The 17,725-nt window shown below is 49.2% G+C and overlaps 1 protein-coding gene across 5 annotated transcripts in view; it reads left to right on the top strand.

The window, feature by feature from the left end:
• Positions 1-17,725, top strand: part of USP48 (ubiquitin specific peptidase 48) — a 30,619-nt gene that overhangs the window by 8,657 nt on the left and 4,237 nt on the right. For 2 of the 5 annotated variants that reach the window (XR_008440415.1, XM_053997316.1), the window contains exons 10-21: positions 1,193-1,318; positions 3,666-3,815; positions 6,126-6,326; positions 7,584-7,698; positions 7,833-7,963; positions 9,284-9,355; positions 12,161-12,285; positions 12,439-12,561; positions 14,396-14,457; positions 14,921-15,031; positions 15,661-15,786; positions 16,482-16,588. Coding sequence is in view for 4 of the 5 variants with exons in the window: in XM_053997316.1 (XP_053853291.1) it covers positions 1,193-1,318; positions 3,666-3,815; positions 6,126-6,326; positions 7,584-7,698; positions 7,833-7,963; positions 9,284-9,355; positions 12,161-12,285; positions 12,439-12,561; positions 14,396-14,457; positions 14,921-15,031; positions 15,661-15,786; positions 16,482-16,588 (1,449 nt within the window). In the remaining variant the exon portion in view is untranslated. Of the gene's footprint in view, positions 1-1,192; positions 1,319-3,665; positions 3,816-6,125; positions 6,327-7,583; positions 7,699-7,832; positions 7,964-9,283; positions 9,356-12,160; positions 12,286-12,438; positions 12,562-14,395; positions 14,458-14,920; positions 15,032-15,655; positions 15,787-16,481; positions 16,589-17,725 lie in introns of all 5 variants that reach the window. The other 3 variants (XM_053997314.1, XM_053997313.1, XM_053997317.1) reach the window with 2 other exon arrangements.

The raw sequence follows: 17,725 nt of genomic DNA, 5'->3' as shown, positions 1-17,725 counted from the left end.
GTGCCAGCAGCTCTGTCCCATTCCCCTTGGCTCCCTCCGCTCGCTGCCGGCCCAGGCTGGAGCTGGCCGGACATCTAGTGGTGCGCAGGGAAACTGAGCCCTGCACGGCACCGAGAGCAGCTCAGCCTTTGTTTTTACCCTCCCCACTCACCCAGTGCAACAAATGAGATGCAAGTAAACTGCTGTGACCTCAATTTTATAAAGTTTCATGCTTAACTGCAAGTAAATGTTATTATTTCTCATATTTCAATTCAAGGCTGTTTGGAGAATAGAAGTAAAGTGTGTTTAGTAGCCTCTTAAGGCTGGAAGCTCAATGTTTGTATCAAGTTTTGATGTAATTTGCCTGTTCTAGGCAAAACTGAGGCCTTTCTTTGTTACAAATACATGTAACAGCAGGAGAAGGTCAGTAACATAAACTGAAGGTCTGGGGGGGGGGGAGAGTCTTGGCCATGCAGATGGGAACAATTCAGAAAATTCTTGGATAAAATGCAAATAAATAGAGTCTGGGAAGTCCCCTGGATGGTGTGGGGGGAAAGGCACATGAATTTTATCAGAATTTGGGGGAAAGAAACTTAATAATTCAATGGCCCACTTAGAGTTCAATTTATGGAACGTTGTTCCTTTAATTTTTTTTCTTTATTTTGATTTTTGAAGCTGCAGCTGTAGATAAGTGTTTTCCTTGCCTGAGAATCCATCTGGAAACAGCAGTTCTTGCAACACAACTTTACACCCCCCAGCAGCTGCTCAAAACCAACCCTTTCCATGGCTCTTGGCTTCCTAAAAGCTTTGCTGTGTTTTTTTCATATCCACAATCACCTGTAAATAAGTTTTTCTTCCCTGAGGATTTGACTCTTTTCTTTGGAGTCAAGACAGCAGAACAAGAGGCAAAAGGGAGAAAGGATATTTTTCCAAGAGTGGCTTTTGGCTCAGAGAAGTTCCACTGGGGAGAGAAGAAAGGCTCTTGAGAAGGGAGGTTCAGAACAGGCTCCTAAATTTAGTCCCTTTGATTTACCCAGAAAGACTGGAGAGATTTGGGGCTTTCTTTGGGATACAATTTTAAGTCGTGCCAAGCCGAGTGCTTGGCACAGAGGCCTGGCACAGGGAAGCTGGCTGGGTGGCAAACTCATCCCGTTAATGGAGGATCAGGGAAGGAGCTCGTGTGTTGCTGAGGTTTTGCCTTTTGTTCCCACAGCGGAGCCATCGAAATCCCAGACCCGTAAGCCCAAGTGCGGGAAGGGCACGCACTGCTCCCGCAACGCCTACATGCTGGTGTACAGGCTGCAGGCCCGCGAGAAATCCCTCACTGTCCAGGTGCCAGGTGAGTCCTGGGTCCTGCTCAGCCATCCCTCACAGTCCAGGTGAGTCCTGGGTCCTGCTCAGCCATCCCCCATAGCCCAGGTGAGTCCTGGGTCCTGCTCAGCCATCCCTCACAGCCCAGGTGAGTCCTGGGTCCTGCTCAGCCATCCCTCACTGTCCAGGTGAGTCCCTGGGTCCTGCTCAGCCATCCCTCACTGTCCAGGTGCCAGGTGAATCCTCTGGGGATCCTGCTCATCCTGCAATGCTCCAGGTGGGTCAGGAGGCAGAATTTTGCTTGAAGCCCCATTTAGGGTTAGGAAGTTGCTGGAGCCTCTCTGCTCTGGTTCCAGGCTGGGAGAGCTGGAGAAGGCCCCAGGGAGATCTTAGAGCCCCTTCCAGGGCCTAAAGGGACTCCAAGAGAGCTGGAGAGGGAACTGGGACAAGAGATGGAATGCCAGGACAAGAGGGAATGGCTTCCCACTGCCAGAGGGCAGGGTCAGATGGGATATTGGGAAGGAATTCCTGGCTGTGAGGGTGGTGAAGACCTGGCACAGTTTGCCCAGAGAAGCTGTGGCTGCCTCTGGATCCCTGGAAGTGTCCAAGGCCAGGTTGGATGGGGCTTGGAGCAGCCTGGGACAGTGGAAGGTGTCTCTGGGTGAAAGAAAATGATCTTCAAGGTCCCTCCCAACCCACTCCAGGATTCTATGATTTTTGACTGTTTGCCATGAGCCCCAATGGTGCTGTCTGGCACCTAGATGTATTGACCAGTGAAACTCCTGGGTTTTCCCAGCACTTGAATAACATTATACTGCTAATCCCTCCCATGTGCCCACTCAGACATTGCTTTCTTACCCACCTGGCCAAGCTGGGGTCAGGAGGAGATCGTCCCGCTGGGATTCACTGCTGCCATCCAGCTTGGATTCCAAAGGTGCAGGAGAGCAGTGTGGTTAAATGTCATCAGCAATGCACGAGGAGGTGAATAATCCTGACAGATGTCAGGTTCCCTCTGCGACTGCTTCAGCTTTGCCACATCAGGAATGAATGACGTGAAAATAAAGAGGCTCTGAGCCCCCAGTGGGAATTTGGGCCAAGTGCCTTCGTGTTGTGCTTTAGAATTATGGGGGTGCCAGAACTCCCTGTGGGCTTTGCCTGTTGGTTTAATGTATTCTGTTCGGCTGCTCCTTGATTAGAAATACTAATTAGGCCCCTGGTGCTGAGGTGTGTTCCCCCTTCCCTCATTTCCTGTGGAGTGGGGACAGCAGAGGTGGCAGGTCCCTTTGGATCTCTGCAGAGGGGGTAAATCATACACCTTATAACACCCCAAACCTTTTCCAAGCCCCCCCTGTTTAAAATACACCCTCCAAGACATAAAACTTCAGGAATTAGCTCTAATTCCTGCCTGGATTTGTATTTTCAGCCTGTTTCCTGAGCTTTCTTGCTCTCCCTTTCCTCCTACCCCTCTGCCCAAAACAATAACTCAACAAAAACCTCCCCACCCAGCTCCAAATTCCTGCACAGCCCCGCGGTTGCTTTTGTTTCCCGTGGAATCCTGCCAGGGAACGGGGAGTGAAGGGCAGCAGTCGAGCTCTGCGGTTGTGGGGAGGTTTCATGGAACTGCAAATTTGAGGCATTTTGCTTTGATGCTGTTAAAAAGCGGCTTTTCCAGGACAGTGGAGAGACATAACTTGGCTCTGATCTCAAGGAGGTCAGGCTGCTTATTTTGTGATACTGGATATTCTCCCAAGGTGGATATTTTGGTCAAGAATTAACCTTTTTGGAGATATTTTTGCTCTTCAGAATAATTCTAAATAGGAAAGGCCTCAGATAAGCAGAGCTTCCCCCCTGCTCCTTCACACCAGCCCTCTGAGGGAAGTGGTTTATCTTCTTTTTTCCCTGCTGAGGTTTGGTTTTTTGGGGTTTTTCCATCAGTGGCAGCAAAAATCCCAACTTCCTTCACCTTTCTGTTGATCTGCCCTGGCTAATCTCCCATCTCCTGAGGGCTCTTTGCCCTTGGGTTTGCAACATGCTGGATCACAGGTCATGACAGGCTTCAGGTGTATCCAGAGGGTGAAAAGCTTTTGTTTCCCCTCGGGAATGACGAGGAAGGACAGAGGAGCTGCACTTAACATTGCAACCAACCCCAAGTAAATTATTTTCTTGGGTGCAAAACTTAGCATTTAATCATCTGCAACCGTCAGTATCAGAGAGAGCAACATCCACGTGCTTGGCTTGGGGAAAGACCTCACCCAGCAAGGCTGCGGGAGGGAATTTTTAGGTTTCTTGTCCCCAGATAACCCATAGTAATTAACATAGCTGGCATTTTCCCTTCAATTCCTGGTTTGTTTTTTTTTTTTTTTTTCCTTTCCCAGCTTTTCTGCAGGAGCTGGTAGAGCGGGATAACTGCAAGTTTGAGGAGTGGTGCAACGAAATGGCCGAGATGCGCAAACAGAGCGTGGCCAGAGGCAAGATCAAGCACGAGGAGGTGAAGGAGCTCTACCAAAGGTTACCCGCCGAAGCTGGTCTGTAAGACATTGTGGAGTATTGCTGTAGTAGAGCTGTTAAGCTTAGGAATGATTTGTGACTAACTCCCAACTCCTGTGGCCTTGCTGGAAGGCATTCCTGCAACCCTCTGCACGGGGAGAGCTTCCTGCATGCTTACATTTGTTTTCCCTTGCTTCTTTTCCTGCCTTAACCTATTTTTCTCCTTTCTTTGCTCATTCTCATGGCCTCTGGCATTGCTAATTCCCTCCTGCTCCTTCCCCATCGTCAGCCTCATGCTTTGTGACTCTTTTCTTCTGCCTGGTGAGCAGCTCAGCTCGTTAGGATCATCGAGGCGGAATAACTGCCTGCTCCCAAATTGCCAGCTCACAGCAGGTTTGGGAGCTGGTGAGCCCGATTCATCAGCAGGTAACAGGCTAAGAGAATGCCTGACTTCCAGGAGAAAATTACTGGATCCATCCCTGCCAGTGCTTCTCTGCTCTGTGTCTCACTTTTGTAGGGAGACTCCTCCTCGTGTTTTGTTGCCTCAGCACACTGAGTTTTATTTCCCACCTTGTTTTTCTCGCCCATCTCCTGCAAAACTTGCTCTATCCATCCAGCCCAGGGAATTTGTCTTCACTATGTGCCTCTCCTAAAAACTGCAGGATAATTACAATTGAAGACTTGAAAGTGGGTTTAATTGTGTGACCTGTAAAGAGAATTCACTGATCAGCTTTTATTATTGGATGCTCAGAGTCCACCATGAGATTGGAGTAGCCCAACAGCAAACTCTTGTTCCTGTAAACATCTGCCTCTCCAGTTTGGGAATGCAGGTGCTTAACTCTGGAGCAGGAAGGTCTCACAGCTCCTCACAAGCCTGAGCAGCACTCACATGTCACTGTGAGATCAGAGTTGTGCTGGAGGGATGAACCTGCCCTGAGTCACCTGTGAAAAGGAGCAGCAGCACAGTTGATGTGTGGTTTTCCTCAGCAGGACCTGCTCTCGGCAGTTCTGATGTGACAGAGGAATAAATCTCAAAAAATACAATTTTTACAAGTGCAGGTGAAGCTCTTCTGCCCCAATTTAGAGATGACAGGACCTGAAACTTTGCCCTGAGGCACCCTCTGCCTGCTGCTGGCACATCATGGGCACAGCACTTCCAGCACAGCTGCAGGCAGCGTCATTCCAGCACTGCTCCGGGTCCTTTCTCTGTGGAGCTTGGGGCTCTCTCTGCAGCTGTGCAGACACGTTTTCTGCCAGCTCTGTGGAGCCTGCCCCAGAAAACCCTCCTTTCTGGGGGAGGCAGTTTCATCCCAGACTAGCAAACCAGTTCTGACAGCGATGCAATTCTCTGGAGGTCATGGCTGCAGAGGGCATTGCGTAAGATGAAAACACCATGGATTGAGGCTGTGGAGGAAAAGAGGCTTCACAGAGCTCCAGTGCACTGGAGACACTGTTTTCCTGTCTTCTGTATTTTCCTCTTGCTTCTCTGTTGCTCCCTCCTAGGAAACATAAAGGATTTGTGCTCAGTTATAAATGTCACCAACGGGTGCATTTCCCCACAGTTTCAGAGCTGCCCTCGTGGCAGCACAGAATGGGTTTGAATTCTTCCTAATTTTGTCCTAATTTCCCAGTCATCCACCGAAGAGTTGTGTAGTGAAACTGTGCTTCAATATTGAGATACAGGGGTTTCACCCCAACCTGCTCATACAAGCACTGACCTGCTCCTGAACCTTGGCTTTGTATTTCTTTTTCAGCAAACAAGGGCAAGCCTACTGTACTGCTTCAGCAAAAAATCTAAGCAAGTTTCTATTTGCACTGTAAATTTTAGAATTTTCTCACCTAACGTTGTAAGAGGCACTGAAAATTTGTGTGCTGAAAGGACAAGGGGAACACTGATTTCATCTCTGCTGTTGTTGCCTTTACTTTTCAAATTACCCCAGTGAACTCTCTCTGTTGTAGAAAAAGCCTGTAATGTATGATCATTATTTAAATATTGTATCAGTCCCTTGATGGATGATAGGAAAACCTTCCCCTTTCCTCGACTGCTCTCCAGTAATCCCCAAAAGGTTTGAAAGCACTCCCATTCCTCCTTGGAGCTGTTGCATATTGATTGCTGAATCCAAAATGATCTACACATCTTAATTTCACGTAGCTCCTGTCTTCCAAATCTGTGACACTGAGATCAGAATGGGGTGGGAGTAGCTGGATCAGACCTTTGAAAACTTGTACCTCAGAGATTTAATCAACAGTGATTGCCTGTTAATTTTTAAGAGTAATTATAAAATACCACCTGGTGTTGGAGCTGACATGTATGGTCTTGTTTCTCTTTGTGGTTGCTCCCCTCCCAGGTTCCCCCTACGACTTCATCTCACTGGAATGGCTGCAGAAGTGGCTGGATGAGTCCACTCCTCCCAAACCTATTGATAACACAGCCTGCCTGTGCTCCCATGGCAAACTCCATCCTGATAAAATATCCCTGATGAAGAGGATATCGGAATACGTGGCCGACTTCTTCTACCGGCGATACGGAGGAGGGCCCCGGCTCAACGGTAACATCCTCTCCAAGTCACCTCCTGGCATGTGGTTTGGAGCCTTGTTCTGGTCCCAGCCCTGTTTTGAGCTATCCTTTATCATCATAACTTTATTTCAGTGCATGGCTTTAGTGCTGCCTTATTTCCAGGGGATTTTTTTAATACCACTTAATTCTGTTACCATTTCCCAAACCCATTTAGGGTGATCACGGGGTCTGCTTTGGCCCTGGGCTCTGCTCGGGGAAGGGCTGTTCCTGGAGGAATTGCTGTGGAGGAATGGGGTACTTGGCTTAGAAAACATGATACTTGGAAGGTTTGAAGGCAATTCTAGAAAATAAAACTTGCACATGCAACACTCCAAACTCTTGACAATTATTTTCTGTGCCTGCAGCACCCACAGCTCCTGTGTGGGCCGGGTTTCATGGAGTATTCAGGCCAAAAATATCCCTTCCTGTCTGTCACCTCATCCAAGGAAGCACTTACCTGTTAGCATGCTCCTGTTGAAGCATCTACCACACATTCTGCTTTTCAGGGTCAGCCCAGCCCCTCCAGGCTTTGGACATCCCCTCATCAAGCCCTAGGTTTCATTCCTTTTAGGAAGTTGCTCAGTAACTCCCACTGAGACCAAATTAGCTCAGCTCCTACTGGGAGCTTGTAGGGAAGAAGCTGCTTGTGACGCAGGCAGCCTTTGTGGGGAAAAACAGGGCAAGGTTTATTAGTCAAGTGGAAGATTGCCTCAAGGGTTGTGGCTGGCAGGGAGGGAGGGATGGGTAAAAGGATGGATGGACACTCTGCTTCCCTTCTCCTTTTGCTCCAGGATGCAGATCTAAATACACACCCAGCTAGAGGATTTCCACTCCCTTGGTCCAGGGCAGCCTTGCAAGAGGGTGGATTTTCTGGGTTGAACTGGCAAAGTGCCACAATACAGGTGTTGTTTTCCTGGCATTTCCTGCCTCCTGTGGCTGAGTGCTGGGCTGCCCTGGCTCCCTGTGACTGCAGGTTGTGGATACCAGGAGCTATGGGAGCAGGCCTGTGAAGTAGTGGAACAGATCACAGCTCATTTGAAATATTTTATGCTTCTTTAAGCTTCAAACGTGACTTGATGTGGCTGTAACCCCCAGGATTTCCTCAATTACACATGAAATCACCCATCCTGAGGCAGGATAGTTGGTACACACCTGTCTGAGGGCCTTCAAACCAGCAGGAAACTATCTGTGCAATAAATTATGCAATTCATAGTGTAAAAACCTGTGTTTCTTTCCCCCCCCATCCCAGTCAAAGCACTTTGCAAGGACTGTGTGGTGGAAAGGTGTCGAATCCTGCGGCTGAAGAACCAGCTGAACGAGGACTACAAAACCGTGACCAACCTGCTGAAGATGACAGTCAAGGGGTATGCAAATCCCAAATGCTGTCAAAGATGCTTCTTAGAAGTGCTTAAACAGTTTTTTCCTAAAGATTTCCCTGTTTGGGCTCTGAAGAAGGGAGCTGTGATTTTGGGGTACCAGTGGTGTTGTCTCCCTGCAGGAACGACGGGTTTTGGGTTGGAAAAGCATCCTTGAGGAGCTGGCGTCAGCTGGCTCTGGAGCAATTAAACGAGCAGGATGAAGATGCAGAGCACAGTAATGGAAAAATGAATGGAAATGCACAAAACAAAGGTATTTACTCCCCATTTCCTTCTAATTTCTGCTGCTGTAGAGACCCACCAGCTCTGCCTGATCTTTCCTAACAAAAAACATGTCAGGGGTTTCTGTAGCTGTTTTGTTCCCCTTGTATGAGTAGGGAGGAAAGGATAATAAATCGAATAAAAAAAGGCCTTCATTTAAGGAGCTTTTTCTTTGCTAAGCTTGAAAACTGCGGGGTGATCTTCATGCTGGAGAGGGAGATGAGGTGATAAGTGGTTTTACAAAGCTATGTGAAATTACCACCCCAGACACATGATCTTTTTATCCACTTTTCTCTGAATGAGTGAGAACAGGGAAGGAGGAAACGTGAAAACGTGAAACGTGAAAATTACCTTGGGGGAGGGATGATGATGATGATATTTATTTTGAAGGTTGAGGGATAAAACAGCACAGCTGATGCGGCAGCACTGGGAAAACACAGCCTAGGAACAAAAATCATGAATTGCACTCCATTGTGTGCCCATATCATGAGAATAGATGGAGGTTTTATTTGCCTTCTGCTTTTTTAAATGTTTGAAAACCGTATTTTCTTGAGTTTCTTTGAACTGGGTAAGAAGCTTGTTGGAATGAAAGTGGGAATGATGGCTCAGGGCATTGATCTTGGGCTGGAGGGCACCTCAGCCCCCCTGTTAAGGAGGAGTACTCATGGAGAAAAGGGTATTTCTGAGTTACCACTCATAGTTTCTCGGGGGTGACTTTGATTCACAACAGGTTGCAACTCCCAGTAGTGCCTCTGAATTGCTCACAAGCCAAGTTGCTCGTTAGGCAGCTCGTTAGAGGCTCTTGCTGACACGTCATTGTCTTGATGATGCTCCATTCAGTGGCCAAGGCTTGACTTTAACTAATTTAGAGATTGATGTAGGGCTTGTCAGCCCCCTGGCAGGCTCCCCCTCAGTTTATCAGGCAGCATCTGGTTTAGATTAGGAATTTTGCCAGGAATTCTTCTCCTTTTGCTCTTACCTAGGCTTGTGTTTAGGTTAAACTCGGGGATGTCTGGGAGCAGGGAACCCCTGCGGTGTTCCAGCCCTAACAAATGCATCCTTTGTAATCTCACAAAGGCCTGGCTTGTGCTCCATGCACTTCAAAGCCCTCCTACGTGACCTGGGGGCTGTAATCCCGCCTGCCCAGAGGCCAAGACGTCGGAGAATAACAAATTTCCTTCCAAATTTCCCCTTGAGTGAGGGGGTTTGTTGTAATTTAAAAGGCGACCGTGCTCCTTTCCCTGTAAGATTTTTTTTTCCTTGGGAGAGGAACTCTGTGCAATCCTCTTGTATTATTATTTTTTTTAATTAGATGAATCAAACGAAGAGAAGAGGGAGGAGGAAGAGGAGTTAAATTTTAATGAAGACATCGTTTGCCCACATGGTGAGTCTCTCCGGGGGATGGAGCTGAATATCTCAGTTGTTGCCCACTGCTGCACACATTAACCTTGTAGCCTTTGCTCCAACTGTAGCCAGCTTGAGGAGTCGCTGCCAAAGTGTGCTTAATTCTCATTTTCCTGGTGTTTCTTGCACTCAAAAGTTCTCCTTGCAGGCAGACCCTGTAAGGACTTGTCTAAGCAGAGCTGTCAGATGCTGAGGAGCTTCCCATCCTTGCATGGGCAGCACCAAAGCTCTGCAGCCATTTGGAAGCTCTAAAAATAGTAAGAGAGGAAGGGGTGATGTAAATCAGTCCAGGTGGGAGCTGAGAGTATCTGTTTAATATCCTGGTTTACATTAAAACAGGAGCACTCAACCAGCACCTGGGCCAGGACCACTCCTGGATATCGATTTCCCAACCTGCTGTGCTTTGGTGTCTGTTTACGTAAGGTTTTGACCTCGTAACACTTGTTTTGAAAGTGATGCCTCATTAGCTGCATCCTTGGCTACCCTGTTGTTTTAATCTCACTTTATAAAGCTTGTGTTCCCAGCCATAAAGCCCAGTTTTACTTAAGCTTCTCTTTGTAGGCATCAGTTTGTGGGGTGGCTCCATCTTATTTCAAACAGAAGGAAAAATGACATAAATTAGCCACACACCTCCTGTCATCAGCGCTAGTCAAGAACCTGGAGTAAGGCTTGAGAAATCTCATTTTCAAGCAGAGTGTTTAAGCACTTTGTCACGATTTTAGCTGTTACTCAGTGCCTTGAAACCGCTGCATTTCCCATTGCCTCGAGGCTGCTGCTGTTCAGTAAAAGCATGGAGCATGGGGATGGAACATTTAGAGAGCCAGACACGATAAAAAATAGGCCAATAGGCCTTTGGAAAATGTATGGTGTTAAATTGCTGGTTGATCTGTGACTTGAGGTCATAGCAGAATAAATAATACTAAATAAGGGGGCTGCTGGCAGGGCAGGTTTTGTTGTCTTGAGTTAACCTCTGATTACTCATGGAAAACAAGCTTTCCACCTTGAAAAACTCCCTCTGGAGTGGATCAGCAAATCTGTAGTCTTGTTCCTACGGCCTTAATTTTGTGCTGGAGGAGGTTCCTGCCTCCATGGTAGGCTCTGGAAAAGGCATTGCTGGATCTGGGAGGGCTGGCTGGCCTCCAGGAATGCCACCCGGGCGTTCCCTTCACAGCTCCCTTTGCATCCCTGCTGCAATTCCTCGCTCTCCAGTAGCTGCCTGATCCCAGGGAATTTTTTCCAGATATCAAGTTAAGCCTTCTTTGATGTCCATGCCCAAAACATGTCCCTGGATGGTGGGAATGGGAAGCAGGGTCAGTAGTGGTTGGGTTCATCTTCCAGATGGCAAAACACTTGTGCCCTGCACACCCAGAGCTGATTTTTCCACCTCTTTCACTCACCGTATTCATTTGTTTTCATTAATCATGTGGTGTCAAGGCACTTATTTGTACAAGCTCCTTTTTTTCCCCATCCTTGCTGGCTCTGGGCAGCATCCTGGGCCAGCCTCTGGAGCCATTTGGCCTTGTTGGATGAAGCTCAAGTGGCCAAGTGCTGCACCGAGGCCTGACCTTTGTTTATTAGAGGAAAAGCAGGAGGGGAGCATTGCTATTTTTTCCTCTTCAGGGCTGGCCAAATTCCAGGCTCGGTTGGAGGGAGTCCGTGGGCCTGAGGAGCTGCTTGTCATGTTAAAGAGCTGCTGGAGGGTGGGGAGGAAGGAGTTTCTCTCCTTCTCCTCTCCTGTCTCTGCAGCTCTCCAGGCTATAGAAAAGCAGATAATAAGGGATTGTGCCCTTTGGACACCACAGTTGCTGTTTTCCTTCCCTCTTGCTGGTGCAGTCCCACCGAGGCACAGATATTCTCAAATCTGGTTCACATCCCGGTGTCGCAACGGCCGCTCCCCGCGTTCCTCCCTGCACAGGCACTTCCCAGCTGCTGTCTCTGAGGGAGATGTGGTTGTGTTTTCCCCTTGGCCATCAGCAGCCCTGTGAGTGGGCAGCTGGTCACATCCCAGAGCCTTCTCCCGTTTTTCCAAGCCTTGTTTATCCGGCCAGCACGTGTCATCCATGTGCACGTGGTGTCCCAGTGCCTGTGTGCCTCCTGCTTCCACCCCGAGACAACAGGCACAAATGGATCCTGGAAATCCTTGCTGGGGTCTTGGAGCTGCCTGAGCATCAGGACAGATAATCCTGATATCAGGATAAATAATCCTGATGGATAAAAAAGAGTTCTGGGGGGATAGCTGGTAAATTTTGCTTCACATCCAGTTATTCCTCAGAGCAGATTTAAGGTGCAAAATCTGCCCTTTCCACATTTTCAGGTGCTTGGATAGGGCACGTGAAACTCTATTGAGATTCTGCAGTGGGAGTTTGGGGTTTTCAAGGATGTGGAAGGCACCTGGTTTCTTGGGACACAGGGTTATTATCCTGGAGCTCAGCAAATGGAGTCACCATGAGGATGTAGCTGTGGATAGCCAGGATCAGAAAACAGTAGCCCTGTGCCCTCTGGCTTTTCCCCACATCCCTCCTTGTGTTTGATCAGCTGCTTAGGCCATGGTCTTGGAAATCGAAAGAGCATTTTTATAAATTAAATTAATATTATTATTCTCTGTCTAAAGAAAGTAAGGAAGGAGTTGAAGGTGACTTTTACTGGTTTTTGCTGACGTGGTGTTGGCTGATGAATGTGTGGATTTCTTCCCCACGCTTCTTCCTTGTAATCTCTTCAATCAAGGGCTGCAAAACATCCCTGAGCATGTTGTGATCAAAGCCTTTCCTTGATTCTCTCCCTGCAGGTGACCTGTGCATCTCTGAAAATGAGCGGAGGGTGGTTTCCAAGGAAGCCTGGGAGAAACTCAAGCAATATTTTCCAAAAGCCCCTGAATTCCCAAATAACAAAGAGTGCTGTTCCCAGTGCAAGGTATTTGCCAAATGCTCCCCTTTTGTTGACTGTAAATAGTGGTTGTATTTCTGGTTTTCCTTTTTAACACAACCCTGTGCCATGGAGGAGAGTAAAGTCACCTTTAGTAGCAGCTGGGAATGGGAGCTGGATGTAATTAACTGTTTCCTGCAGATTTTGGAGCGTGAAGGGGAGGAAAATGAAGCTCTGCATAAGATGATGGCCAGCGAGCAGAAGACTTCTCTCCAGAACCTGTTCCATGATAAATGCAGGCCTTGCCTGGGCAGCTGGCCTCAGGTAGGGAAGGAGGGGGATCAGGGGATGCAGCCAGGCTTGGGAGAGGTTTTTGTTGGCTTTAATCTCTCTCCTGCCCAGAGAAGCTGTGGCTGCCCCATATCTGGAAGTGCCCAAGGCCAGCTTGGATGGGCTTGGAGCACCTGGGATAGTGGAAGGTGTCCCTGCCCATGGCAGGGGGTGGAAGGAGATCCCAAACCATTCCATAACCATTCACTCAGTGCGTGCCAGCAGAGCTCTCACGTGTGTTGTGCTGAGGTGTGACTTCCCTGGATTAGCTGTGCTGGCACAAGGCCCTGAAGAGCCCTGGGAATGGCTGGTGTGCCAAGGGAGCAGTGGCTGGCCTGCAGTCAGGGAGATAACAGTGACAATGTTGCTGTCATGGTTGTAGCCGTCCCTGGAAGGAGGAAACAGCACATCCGCTTCCCACAGCTCTCCATCAGCATTCCCATGCAGGAGGATGCTGGAACACACCTGAACTTTGCCCCACCACCACCTTTTGCTGCTGCTTGGGCAAAATTCAGGTGTGCTCCAGCATCGTCCTGTGTCTCAAAAGCTCAGGGAGCTTCCCAAAATGCTGAAGCCCTCCAAAAAGCAGCGGTGGCTGTGCAAACTCTCTCCTAGCAGCTTCTCCAGGAATTCTTGGGGGTTTGAGGTGCCCAGAAGGAGTTGTTGGCTCCAGTCCTTGGCTCCTGGGAGTCTCATGGTGCTGATTAATGGCTGACTCTACAATCCTGCCAAGGTGCATTGGCAGGTGTCTGCCTCCATCCCTCGCTGGGAATAAAAACTGAGGCAGCACAGCTCCATGGCTCAGAACCAAGGAGACCCAAAATGGTTTAAAAGGAGTTTTCCTTTCATGCTGAGCTGGAGAGCTCCAGGTCCTGCCAGTGGTGGTTAAGGTTGTATCTGGTTGGATTTGCTTTTGGAGCTGGAGAAAGTTGAAGCTCATCACTGTGGGTCAGACACAGAAGGGTCTCCACCAGCAGGGTTACATCCTTCTTTCCATTTTTGTCCTCCTTTCCCTTTAATTTCCCAAGGGAGCCTTGTAGAAGAAAGCTGAGGATCTTCCCCTCAAGCCTTTGGAGTTTTCCTGATCAAAAGAAGTTGAGGTTTGGGGAGGAAAAGAAGCAGAAATCAAGAGATGAAGGGAAATTAAAAAGTGTATATATATGTGTATATATGTGTATTCCTCAGGTGTGCTGGGTTTTCCTATAGAAAGATGGAGCAAGCCCTTAATTCTGTCTTTGGGAAATGAGTGAGAATAAAGGAGAGCATAGAAGTAATTTTATTGCCCAGCTCTTGGGGGCTGGGTGGTTTCTTGTCCAGGAGCAAACAATTTAAAGGAAGATTGGGACAAAAAAAACACAGATTACCCAAAAACGCTGTCTCATTTGGTGCACAGCTGTGGTTTTGTATCCCTGCTGCTGCCAAAAGGAAAAACTTGTGGATTTTGATGTTGGAAGCAATTGAGGGATGTTGGGGTGGTCTCACCCCACGCCTGTGGGAGGGAGGGATTCGCCAGCTCTGAACGCTGAGTACGCAGCAAGAGAAACAGCGCTGGGGAGTCCTGGCTGCTCCAGGGAAATGCCCTTTCCCGCTGGGAATTAAAAGTAATTGGATCAAAAGCTCAAGTAACTTCATAATAAACACAAGATTAGCAATGGCAGTGCTTAGTACCTGATCCCAAATTATTTTGCTTGGCTTTCACAGCCCACTTGGATGGAGTTGTCATGGTAAAGCAGCACTGAGGTCTCGAAGGGAGCGAGCGCTGCCGAAAAACCGAACAGTCATTGTTGGGTTCATTAAAAAGATCCTTTTCCCTCCTCTTTTCCCCCAGGAGACGGATGAGCTGTATATTGTTTCACAGTTCTTTGTAGAAGAATGGAGGAAATTTGTCAGGTAACTTGGCTGGAGGGTTTTGGTGCTTTTTATCTCTTATTTTGGGGGCTGTAGATAATATTTTGCTTCTGACTCCCAGCACAGTGACCTCATGGAAACAGCGAAGCTGATTTTTGCAGGACTTGTATCAGTTGTAATACAGTGTAAGACACTGAATTTCCTTGTTTGCTGTGTGTTAACCAGATGGTCAGATTAGCTGGTAACCTGATTAGTTTTTTCATCTGTCTGGAGCTGTATCCCAAAGGTCACTGCTCAGGCTGGAGATGGAAATCTCTGCTGGTCAGAGTCATTCTGCACTGCAGAGGAATGCAGATCTGATTTCCTCATCACTAGTAGTTCCTATTCCTTGTTGGAATGCCTTGTGTAAATACTCACCTGTGATTTCTTCCTGGCTTCCTGAAGAATTGTGGGGGGTTTGGTGGGATAACCTGATCCAGCTTTCCAAACCTCTTCCCTTTTGCAGGAGGCCGACGCGCTGCAGCCCCGTGTCCTCCATAGCAAACAGTGTCCTGCTCTGTCCCCACGGCGGGCTCATGTTCACCTTTGCTTCCATGACCAAAGAAGACTCCAAACAGTGAGTTCCTTCCCTTCACACACTTTCCTTTTGCCAGGAGCCTCAGGAGAACATTCCCAAAGGAATGCTTCTGCTGCTGAGCCACAGCAAGATGAGGAGTAATCCTTTCCCTCAAAATTAACACCAAGGCTTTCTCAGAGCCACCTCAGCCTTCCTGCAAGGCAAGACTTAAACTGTCCAAGGATGCTGGGTCAGGAAAATAGAGCTTCCTTCAGCTTGGTTTGTTCCTGACAATAACCACTCTGGATTTGGCCAGGATGCAGAAACATTCTGCTTCCTTACAATTTGCTTTCCGTGAGCCTTCCCCCCCGGAGTGCTGGCTGCAGGGCTGGACTTCATGCTCCATAGCCTTGCTTCTGCAGTGATGCAGCACTAAAAGTAGGAAATCTTCCACTCCTTTCCTCCTCCATCCCTCCCTCCGGCACGACGGGAGCACAACAGTGTCACTAATCACAGGCTGCTGTTATCTGGGTGTACAGGCCCTCCCGTGTAGCTGGGTTTTGGACGGATCTTGCAGTTTTTCTTTCATTGGCAGACCAACAAGCCAAAGAGGGAGGGATTTTTTGGGAGTTTAGGGCTTGTCTTTTCCAATGTCATAAAGCACCTGCCTGTTCCTTTGCACAGTATAGCTCTGATATGGCCCAGCGAGTGGGAGAGGATCCAAAAACTCTTTGTTGTGGATCACGTCATCAAAATCACCCGGACACAGGCAGCCGGGGCCGGCCCCGAGAGCGTCTGCTACACCTCCGAGCCCCGTGAGTGACCTCTGCTCCTGGCAAGGGCTCTGGGGCTAGAAACTTCAGTCTAAGGGGGTCACTGGGAAACACAGAGCTTGGCAGGTTCCCCCCCTGTGGAAACCCAGGGCAAGGGGGATATCCCCTGCAATGCCATGTCCAGCTCTGGAGTCTTAAGCACAGGAAGGATGTGGAGCCACTGGAGCAAGTCCAGAGGAGCCCATGGAGGTGCTCCAAGGGCTGGACCCCCTCTCCTCTGGAGCTAGGCTGGGAGAGCTGGGGGTGTTCAGTCTGAAGAAGGCTCCAGGGAGAGCTCAGAGCCCCTTCCAGGGTGAAAAGGGGCCCCAAGAGAGCTGCAGAGGGATGTGGGATGAGGGCCTGGAGGGAGAGGACACAGGGAATGGCTTCCCACTGCCAGAGAGCAGGGTTAGATGGGATATTGCAGAGAAATTCTTGGCTGTGAAGGTGGGGAGGCCCTGGCACAGTTTGCCCAGAGCAGCTGTGGCTGCCCCATCCCTGGAAGTGTCCAAGGCCTGGAGCAGTCTGGGATAGTGGAAGGTGTCCTTGCCCCTGGCAGGGAGTGGATGAGATCCTAAAAGTCTCTTCCAGCCCAAACCACTCTGGGATTTAATGTGATTCACTCAGTGAGGGGCCCTGCACTGGGGCCTCTGAGGAGCTGGAGCAATGAGAAGTTTTTTCCCTTGGTGTTTGCCCAGAACTGTGCCCCGAATGCCGGGAAGGGCTCCTGTGCCAGCAGCAGCGGGACCTGCGCGAGTACACGCAGGCCACCATCTACATCCACAAAGTGGTGGACAACAAGAAGGTAAGGACTCTTCCCCCATCCCTGCTCAGCCAGGCTCCAGGTGCCCCAGGAATGCCCCGAGGGGGCTGGCACAGCTCCCATGTCCCCAGGACTGGTGGGGATCCTGTTGGTCCGTGGTGGTGGTGAGGGCAGCAATCCCCAGCTCTGCAGCTCCAGGCAACTTCGGCAAAACCAGCAAACTGGGACGTTCTGTGTCTGAAAAATTCCATCTCCTCGAGGCTTCCTTTTGCCAAACCAAATCCTTGGTGTTTTTAGGGATGCTCCCAGCTGTTTTCTCTGTCTTAGCTGTGTTCCAGGCTCTACCTGCTCTCCTCCCCCTCCAATATTTTTCATTTCCTTTCTTCTTGCTCAAGTGACATTTTTATTCCTGAACAGAAACGAGCTCTTCCCCTCAGTGCTGGTGAGACAATGAACTTGGAGATGGTTCAGAGAATCCCCTGAAGCTGTGAATTTTGTTTTTACTGGTCTTAAGTGTCAGGATCAGCTCTAGAACTGGTTTTCCAAGTACCCAAGGTGGTTCTGGTAAACACCCCTCCTCAGGGCTCTTAAGAAGGGAGCCAAGGGTGGGCAAGCTCAGATGAAGACAATCTCTGCACCTTTGGAGTGTGGGGTGGGGTTTTTTGGTCTTTCCTTGATTTCCACCTCCCTGCCAATCCCAGGGAGGCGCTGGAGCCTGGGGAACCGCAGGGAGCTGGAGGCTGGATGGGTTCCTGCCTTGGATGTGAGATGTGGATCACGCAGCACCGTCTGGAGCCCTCAGCCACGGGCTTTCAGCCTGAATCCCTCTTGGCTCCGGTGCACAAGAGGGTTGGGTGTTGTATTTTTCTGGCACTGGACAGGACTGTGCTCACACGTGGGGCTGGCAGAAAAACAGGGAGCTATTCTTTATGGAGCAGCTGGAGCTGGAGAGAGGGGGTGAGAACGTGCCCACGAGCTCTCCCAGTAACAGGGCAGCCTCGGCAGGATGGGGAGTAGCAGGATCACTGTCAGCACTGGGAGCCACTGTGCCCTTGCTGCTGGGCTTTGCAAAATCAGGGAGTGTGTCCCAGCCCCTCACCCCTTTTCCTCCCTCCTCTGCACCACCTGGTTCTTCCTTGGGGTGAATGATGCTGCAGAGGGAAGCCTCATCCAGATAAA

Source organism: Vidua macroura, chromosome 23, assembly GCF_024509145.1.
Source record: "Vidua macroura isolate BioBank_ID:100142 chromosome 23, ASM2450914v1, whole genome shotgun sequence".
Classification (NCBI taxonomy): Eukaryota; Metazoa; Chordata; class Aves; order Passeriformes; family Viduidae; genus Vidua; species Vidua macroura.
Note: the sequence above shows the minus strand (reverse complement) of the source record. Positions and strands in the feature narration are given on the sequence as shown.